This window comes from Pagrus major, chromosome 23 (genome assembly GCF_040436345.1).
Source record: "Pagrus major chromosome 23, Pma_NU_1.0".
Classification (NCBI taxonomy): Eukaryota; Metazoa; Chordata; class Actinopteri; order Spariformes; family Sparidae; genus Pagrus; species Pagrus major.
Genome location: NC_133237.1, coordinates 17286035 through 17294557, shown reverse-complemented (window position 1 = coordinate 17294557; position 8523 = coordinate 17286035). Strand labels below are relative to the sequence as shown.

The 8523-nt window shown below is 42.2% G+C and overlaps 1 protein-coding gene across 2 annotated transcripts; it reads left to right on the top strand.

Annotated features, from left to right (window-relative positions):
- The first annotated feature begins 2872 nt into the window (after positions 1-2872).
- On the top strand, positions 2873-8138 carry apol (apolipoprotein L). Of its 2 annotated transcripts, XM_073494566.1 has the most exons (5): positions 2873-3012; positions 3431-3499; positions 4646-5242; positions 5329-5448; positions 5872-8138. In XM_073494566.1, exons 2-5 carry the CDS (start codon positions 3486-3488, stop codon positions 6914-6916), a joined length of 1776 nt encoding a protein of 591 aa, XP_073350667.1. In that variant the 5' UTR covers positions 2873-3012; positions 3431-3485; the 3' UTR covers positions 6917-8138. The 2 variants fall into 2 exon arrangements, with proteins under 2 accessions (XP_073350667.1, XP_073350666.1); XM_073494565.1 differs by lacking the exon at positions 2873-3012 and having other exon boundaries at positions 3021-3499.
- The last annotated feature ends 385 nt before the right edge of the window (positions 8139-8523 follow it).

Sequence of the window (8523 nt, the reverse complement as noted above, 5' to 3'; positions counted from 1 at the left end):
GCAGCTCAGCTGAGGAGGATGCCGTTAAAGGACAGCCCAGTCGCCAGGATACGTTTAGCAGTTAACGTTTCTGCAAACCACAGATATGTCCAAGGTTGACATTTTTTGCAAACGTGGCATATCATGTTTAGATTTTATGCATATTAGCTGACTTTTCACGTCATGAGGTTGAGGGGACGGTGGTGGCGTTATTACAGGTGACAAGAAAGTGGATATTTGTAAGACACAGAGGGATATTTCATTTTTTCTAACCCTAACCAAGTGGTTTTTGTGTACCTAAACACAGCATAAGCACAGCGTTCTGACAAGAGAAAAATGAGTCGATCACCGCACTTTAGTCATCGACAAAGATCCGTATAGTGTGTTTCTGAGGTTTCCAGATCTGGGTTTGCTCCTTTTTATGAAGTCAGCTCCTAAACAACTCCATGAAACCTACAGTAAACTCTCCTTGAAGCAGAACCCCTCTCGCAGACACCAACACTTGAGACCTTGAGCTCTGACTAAAGACCTCTCTGATTCTCCCTCTCTGCCAGGATTTGGGACACTCTTCGCTTTCATTGAACAATTAGCCCTGACAGGCGAGGAGGGTGCGCAAATCAGGTCCCAGGCTCGCACCCATACTGGTCCCCCGTGGACTCTTTATGCCAATCTGACATTAACTCAGCAAGCTGCAAATCCAGCCCTAATCGGGGCCTTGTTAGACTGCCCCTCGGGCATTGGCTCGGGGAGCGCTTCCAGTAAATTTTCCTCTGGAGTAAAAGAAGAGAGAGGGAGGGGGGAAAAATTGGCTCTCTAAAAGGTGGCCGTACTTTGAAGATTTCTATCCTCAGTAATTGAACCTGATCAGAGGGAGTCTCTGGGTGAGGATGCACCCATGGGCCCTCTGGTCCACAGGGTTACAAAACATTTAAATTGGATTGCACAGTGAGGATTTAGAAGGGGCTGGATTTGATGGACGTACATAATATTAATGTTTTCAATTCTTAAGCTGAAAACCGAGCAGATTTTGTATTTCTCCACAGTTTCAGTATGGTAGAAGGGCAATGAAACAAGGACAACAGCCCAACTGATGTGGGAATTTATGAGGCAGATACCGATAAAACAAAACAAGACAAAACAAAATTAACAAAAAACTAATTAATCTTTTAGCCAAAAGTCTTTGGTTATGATATTTCAAACTTACTATCGAACATTAGAGTCACAGTGGATGTCGCTCTGATATCTGGATGTCAGGACAGGCTCACATTGTTTCATGTCTATCACCAAACATTACTCACATGCCAGCATGTACGTTGAAAGAGTTATTAGTTAGTCAATCCTTCTCTGTCTTTGAGTGGAGCCGAGTCAAGAGACCCTGCAGCCCTCTGCTTGGAATTTCTGATTCTCTCAATTTGTTGCTGTGCTCGGGACGCTTTACGAACCCAAAATGTCGGTATTTAACATCCTGGAAATGAGACTGAACAATCAACTATCTTTGTGGAGTGTTTACGAACAGCTCGGAGAAATCCTACTCATTCTACCTTTAAGTTTAATAGTCTGTGAATCATATGAATATGACGTGAGGTCCAGTTTAACACAGAAATGTCCTTCAGAGGGATACTTTTATACTTTGAGAATATTTCAGAGCTTGTACTTTCTAACTTCTACTTCAGTAAAGAATGTGTGTACTTTTGCCACCTCTGGTGCTACTGTGTGTTCTGCTGTATTTCTGTGTGGTCTATATGTGTGTTACTGTGTGTTTTCTGTTGCGTTTCTGTGTTCTACCTGTGTGAGTTAATGTGTGCTCTGCAGTGTGTGTTCTTGTGTGGTCAATGGGTGTTACTATATGACTCCGCGGGGTGTGTTTGTGTGTTCTGCTGTATCACTGTGTGTTCGACCCATGTGTGTTACTGTGTGTGTTCTGCTGTGTGTTCCACTGTTACTGTGTGTTCTGCTGTGTGATCTACTGTTACTGTGATCCACTGTTCCTGTGTGTGTTCTGCTGTGTGATCTACTGTTACTGTGTGTGTTCTGCTGTGTGATCCACTGTTGCTGTGTGTTCTGCTGTGTGATCCACTGTTGCTGTGTGTTCTGCTGTGTGATCCACTGTTACTGTGTGTGTTACTGTATGTGTTCTGCTGTGTGATCAACAATTACTGTGTGTTCTGCTGTGTGATCTACTGTTAGTGTGTGTGTTACTGTGTGTGTTCTGCTGTGTGATCCACTGTTACTGTGTGTGTTCTGCTGTGTGATCTACTGTTACTGTGTGTGTTCCTGTGTGTGTTCTGCTGTGTGATCCACTGTTACTGTGTGTTCTGCCGATGTTTCTCTGCTGTCTTGCGTGTGCGAGGACACTGCCATGTCAGCAGTGTTTCCACCCTGATCCCTGAGTGTCTGCACTGAGCTGAGTGCAGCTGAGTGAGCGTTTTGACACACACACACACACACACACACACACACACACACTGTCCTTCGCCCATGTCACTGGGCTCTACCTTGACCCTCTCATAAAGTAAACATAAGCGTAGACATAGTGATGGAAGTTTTTCTCTCAAAGTGCAACAAAATATTACCAAAAATGTAGAAAAAATGCCTTTTTTTTCCTTCTATGCAAGCCAACTTTTATGAACTAAACATTTCATTTTAAAGACAGAGAATGGCTCATTTCTTCTTACCACAGTCACATATTGTGACTTTTAGGAATGTTGGTTGTCCACATGGTTATCAGCTGAGCTCATGAGTCCAGTCAGCATGTTGCTATCAGCTCCAGTGTGTGAGCTTTGTGAGTGTTGTGTCAGTGAAGCGTGGTGTGGTGTGGCTACAGGCGCTGTGCTGGCGAGAAGGGAGGATGAACTAAGCCTTCACCAAAACAACAACAACAGCTACACAATGGAAGACTTGTTCTAGCACAAATCGCGCGAGTACGCCAACTATCGCGTGTTTTTGGCCCTAAACATGGACGGCAGAAGTTTAGCAATGCAGCACAACTTTGAGGAAAGTCGAAACAAAAAGAGGAGGAATTGAAGTATTAGGGTGAGACTTTCTTTTACAGTTTACCTTTAACACCACACGCATTTTACGGACGTCTCACAGAAGTGGCGCCATTCCGACAGCATTTGAAGGCAGCTTCAGGAAATGAGCTTTAAACATGTAAAGGTGATAAAGGTTTACTGCTGCTGACGTTTTAATCAATTTATTATCGATACCACACACAGTTTTATTTACCTAGGAGGCTAGATAAACAAAACGTGCGTAACTGCCGAGCATTGAGGAAGTCAAGAGCAGAAATGGGCGTGTTGCAGCTCTGGTGATGTGGAGAAACGAAACCAAACATACTTTGAACGTCGCCTGAGGAAGTTTAGCATGCAAAACAAGTTAGTTGGTGATCCCTGGGAACAAAACACACCTGATTTCCAGCCTTGATCTATTTCTAGCCTGTTTTACCACGCAGGTAATACGACGCGGTCCGGATAAAGATGTGAAAACTGCAAACTGAGAGGAGAAACATGTCTGCGTCGAGGTAAGGGAATGTAATCCCTGAGTTACTAAAGCAAAGGATATGAGAGAAAAGTGTGTATTAACAGCAAAGTGTCAAACAAGGTAAAATATGTAACGATTAGGAGACAGATGTTATGTCCGGAAGCCAGTTTGTGAGTGAGTTTGTGTTTTAAATAAATAAAAGTAGAAATCGATGTTGTATCTTAAAAGCAAATGCAACAAATAGAGAAGTAAACACCTTTTGTAGTATACTGCAAACTGTTATGGCCAAAGAAAGTGTAGATTATTGACGAATCATGGCAGGAAATGAAGTTTTCAGAAACATTGAACTCAGTAAAGTGCTTTCACTCCTTTTGTGCTCTGGCGACATCTGCTGGTCAAATTCTGGCAACGCAACAAAAAACAAAACCTGATAAATGCTGAATTATTTCGGAGCAACGTCACTGGTTCAAAATACCAGCTAGAATTTAGCTATAAGAGAGCTAAGATTAGAGCAACACCTGTAAAATATAGAAGAAGAGGAATATTTTTAATTAATTCAAATGCACTGCTCTCTTTGTAGCCATTGTGTGTCTTTTTGTGGTCATTTTGTGTGTCTTTGCAGCAAGTTTGTATCATTGTAGTCAGTCTGTGTATTTTTGTGTATCCTTGAGGTCATTTTCAGTCTCTTTGTAGCTATTTTGTGTCTCATTTTTAGCGAGTTTGTGTCTTTTTGTGTCTCTTTGTGCTAGTTTTGTGTCTCTTTGTGATCTTTTTTTCTGCCTTGTTGTATCTTTGTTGTCATTATGCGTCACTTTTTGCGTTTCTTTGTTGTCGTTTTGTGTCTCTTTGTAGTTGTTTTTTTTCTTTCAGTAACATTTTGCAGGTAAAGCAGAACTTTCAGGTGTTGCTGTCTGTTTAAAAGCTGCAGCTTACTTAATGAAGACAGGCTGTCTGACTCCAGGCACAGCAGCTCCCCACTGACACTCCTCTGCACAGACATTATACTAAATACTCGAGCATACTGTCAAAATATAACAGGAAATCATCAAAGAGAGCCTGACATGCAGGTTATATCTTCTTAAAGTGGAGCTGTTCTGTTCTTCTTGCAGACAACTCCATATTGATTGTTGTTTCAATTGTTCTGAAACCTAAAAGAAATGATGTTGTCTTCTGTTTGGTCTTACAGAAAGGAACTACAGGAGGCCTTGTGCTGCTACACCGCAGATACCCTCACCTACATTGACACAGTGAGGGACTTCTGTGAGAGGATCTCTAAATGGATCCTCAGGAGGGAGTCAGAGTTGCACATGATGATGGACATCAAGGACAGGGCTGACAGCATCGATCTAAACATGAGCCATTTTACCCAGTCAGAGAACAAAGGTAAAGCCTTTCTGGAATATATGAAGAGCAAGGTGACCCAGGTGACTGCAGACACCAGGCGTGCAGAGCTGGAGAAGGAGCTGGCTGCTGTGTTGAAGGACACCCAGGAGGGCCTGGAGAAGCTCGACTGCTTCCTGGATGCAGTGGAGAAGCTGGCGGTCACCTCACTTCATGTGTTCATGGAGGGGAACCAGGTGTTACTTCTACCAGAAGGGATCAGCTTTGAATATGTTCAGGTCGTCATCACAGCTGCACGGCTAATCTGCCCTCTCCTCCTCGAGTTTAAGAGAGATGCAAGCGTCTTCTTCCTTCCAAGACTGCAGAATGTGGAAGCGCTGTCAAATCAGCTGGACAGATACATTCAGACCACCCAGAATATCTGTGACAAGATGGAGAAAAGGTAACATCACTCTGCTTCAAAATAATATACACATTTTTCACAATAACATTTATTTTAGGATGTTAATATAACTGTGTCTTTTACAGCTCTTTCAGTGACTTTGGCCCAAAGATGACTGTGAAAACTGTGGTGGACCTGGACGTGGATTTGTCCGAAGATGATGTACAAAGGATGCTTTACCACATTAATCAGCTTGATGATATCAGGTAAGCATTACACCTGTTTCTGGCCCTAAACATCATGTCAGCACAGTTGTGCATGATGTTATTAGTTACAGTGATGTAATCAGCATGACAGATCTTCAAAAGACTGCTTAATTCAGACTGTAAAATATGGAGACATAGACCGACCAGAGACCAAATTGCGATGGGATCACACCAGCTGACCCATGACTACTCAGTACTGATTACTATACAATTACATGGCTCCACACCCATTCCTTCATTCATTCCTTCATTCAGACAGACAGACAGATAGACAACAATACCAGCTGCACCTGAGTGGACAGGAATGAGTGGAACTGGGTTACACTGATCTGCAACTTAAAACAAATTTGAAGTAAGATGCAAACTTTTTGAGCTGAGTCATCATATTCATTCCTTCTTAATTTCCTCGTTTCTCTTTATCAGGATGAACCAGCACTTCCGTATGGTGTTCTTGTTCCAAGAAGACTCGTGTCCTGGCTTCATCAGGGAGTTCAGCGGCCGTCAGCCCAGGATGCTGCAGTTTCTACAGGACATGGAGGAGATTGCTGTTCAGCTAGACAGGATGAATAAGGGGGCAAGGATCTCCAGTGTTGCAGGCAGCTCAGTGGGGGCGATAGGAGGTGTGCTTTCCATTGTTGGCTTGGCATTAATTCCTTTCACAGCGGGAGTGTCTCTAGGTCTGACGATGACGGGGGTAGGCCTGGGAATAACCAGCGGAGTCAACAGTGTCGTCACCACCGCCACAGAGATCGGAGTAAACCGTACACAACAAAAGAAAGCCAGCGAGGTCTTCCAGAGCTTCATGGAGGATGTGCAGAGTCTCCAGGATTGTCTGGAAGAGGTCTCTAAAAGGGAAACAAGCCAGATAGATGTGGCTCTGGGAGTAGGCAAGTTGCTTTGTAAAGCTGGTGCTATTGGAAAAGGTATTGATTCACTTGTTGATGCTGCTTCTGCTGTTAAGATGTTAAAAAGTGAGGAGCTGATTGCAAGCGCTGGCAGAGTGGCAGTGCAGGAAGGTAAAGCCATGCGTAACGTGCCGAGGGTGGCAGCAGATATCCCAGATATCGGTCAGGCGGCCGTCAAAGGGCCTCTTGCCCTCTCCAAGTCAGCCAGGGTCGGTCTCATCGCAGTCAATGCTCTTTTCGTCGGCATGGACATCTTCTTCATCTGTAAAGACAGCATCAGTCTGGCCAAAGGCAGCGAGACTGAAGTCTCACAGTTCATCAGAGCCAGAGCTGCACTTTGGCGCTCAGAGATAGACTCGTGGCAGAAGATTCATGACTCCCTGTGCGAAGGGCTGCTGACATCGGAGAAAAACCAAGCTCTCGTGGAGACTCCGTACTATCCAGAGAGGGAGTCTCCGTATTATCCAGAGAAGGAGATGATGAAGAAGAAGGAACAAAGTTGGACGGAAACAGAAGTTCCATCTGATGAAGTGGAAGAAAAAAAGTCTTGTGTGATACAGTAGAGCTCAGTGAGCAGAGGCTACGGGATGCCAACTATGACACTACAATAAGATACTGTATGAGGTCGAATGTGTGAAAATTCAACTCTGCTTAAAGCACACTCTTCTGCATCGCGGTTCATTAAAATGCACCTTTGAGGATTTCTTAATTAACTGTAATTCTCATGATATAAACCAAGTTATGATGTCACTTTTTTACTTATCATTTTGTGAAGCCTGTTTCAAAACATAATGTATTATAGGTGTAATTTAGTGATAGCCTACATACTTAACCTGATAATGAAGTTAATAAAAATGCTATGCTAAGTATTGCTATTACTCTCATGTAAAAGTAGTCCAGAGCAAAAAAATATGAAAAATGAATGCTGTATAATCAGTATGATCTGCTTTATTGATTGCTATGATTCAACTTGCACTTTTTTCTCGCACAATTAAATGAAAAAGTAAATAATGTTTTTATGTTTTCCAACATTCTACATTTATTATTTATAGATACTTTCATACGTAACAGACACATCTGACCTTTAAGGTTCCCCTTCACCTTCCTGGACAGTAGAGAAGTGCCCACATCTGAATATGTTATTTGAGAAGGTAATAATAATGTGATGAAAACAAATATTTCTTCTGCCCAAAGTCAACTCTGTAACTGAAATGAAATATGAAATATCATTGTTGATATAGATAAAAATGCCCATAACTTGCTGTCCCTCCCTCCCTGCAGTCGGACCTGAATATTGGAAAAACACTTGTAGCAGAATTAATCTAACTCCATTATCACTTCTTTAATGCACCACCCAGCGAGCACACAAAGTGACACAAATCAAACACACCCAAGGTATTTGTGACCAACAGGGGGCAGCCCAGTCGCCCGAATATAATCTTGGCATTAACCACGGATATGTTAAATTTGTTTAAAACACATCAAGATTTCTACGCGATGTTCAGATCACATGAATATGAGCCGACTGTCATGTCACGACTGCATTTCAGGCAAATGTAATGTGAGTAGAGGAGCAGAACGACCATTTCACATCTGCTTCTTTACTGTTTGTGCTGTTTGCTCATGACAAGGTTCACATGTTAGAAAAGATGTGTCTGCATGCTTGTAATAAATGTTGTGACAGTTAGGTGGAGGTGTTGTTTCAGCATTGACACTGCTGCTTTTCATTTATTTACTGCTTTTCAAGACTCATTCAATAAAAACACAAAAAACTGTGAACAGAAATCTCTTTGTATTTATTTGTATTATTGAAAACATCATTTAAAACACTATAATATTCCACAGTAGATTAATTCAGGACACTTAGATAACAGACATATTTCTGATTAATTATCATTTGAATATGTGTCTTTAAATTCAGAAAACTTCCTTGTTATTAGATATTAATTTGAAATAAAATCACAACATAGAGACTAATATTACTTTGTCTGGTTTTAGTTGCCTGCAACAATGAAGACGTTAGAAAAACCAGATAAAATGAGCAAATGAAACTGAGTTTTCATCCTCCGTCAGTGAAGCGTCACCTCTCTACTCCTCCCTCTCTTCCTTCCCAGGATGCACCTGCAGGCCTCCTCTCCTTATTAATAGCTCCATGTAAATGAAGAGGTCA

Bases quoted from the DNA above. Each gene is read 5' to 3' on its own strand.
- apol (XM_073494566.1), top strand. The intron at 5,243-5,328 runs GTAACATCACTC...TGTCTTTTACAG, and splicing joins TGTGACAAGATGGAGAAAAG to CTCTTTCAGTGACTTTGGCC. The intron at 5,449-5,871 runs GTAAGCATTACA...TCTCTTTATCAG, and splicing joins AATCAGCTTGATGATATCAG to GATGAACCAGCACTTCCGTA.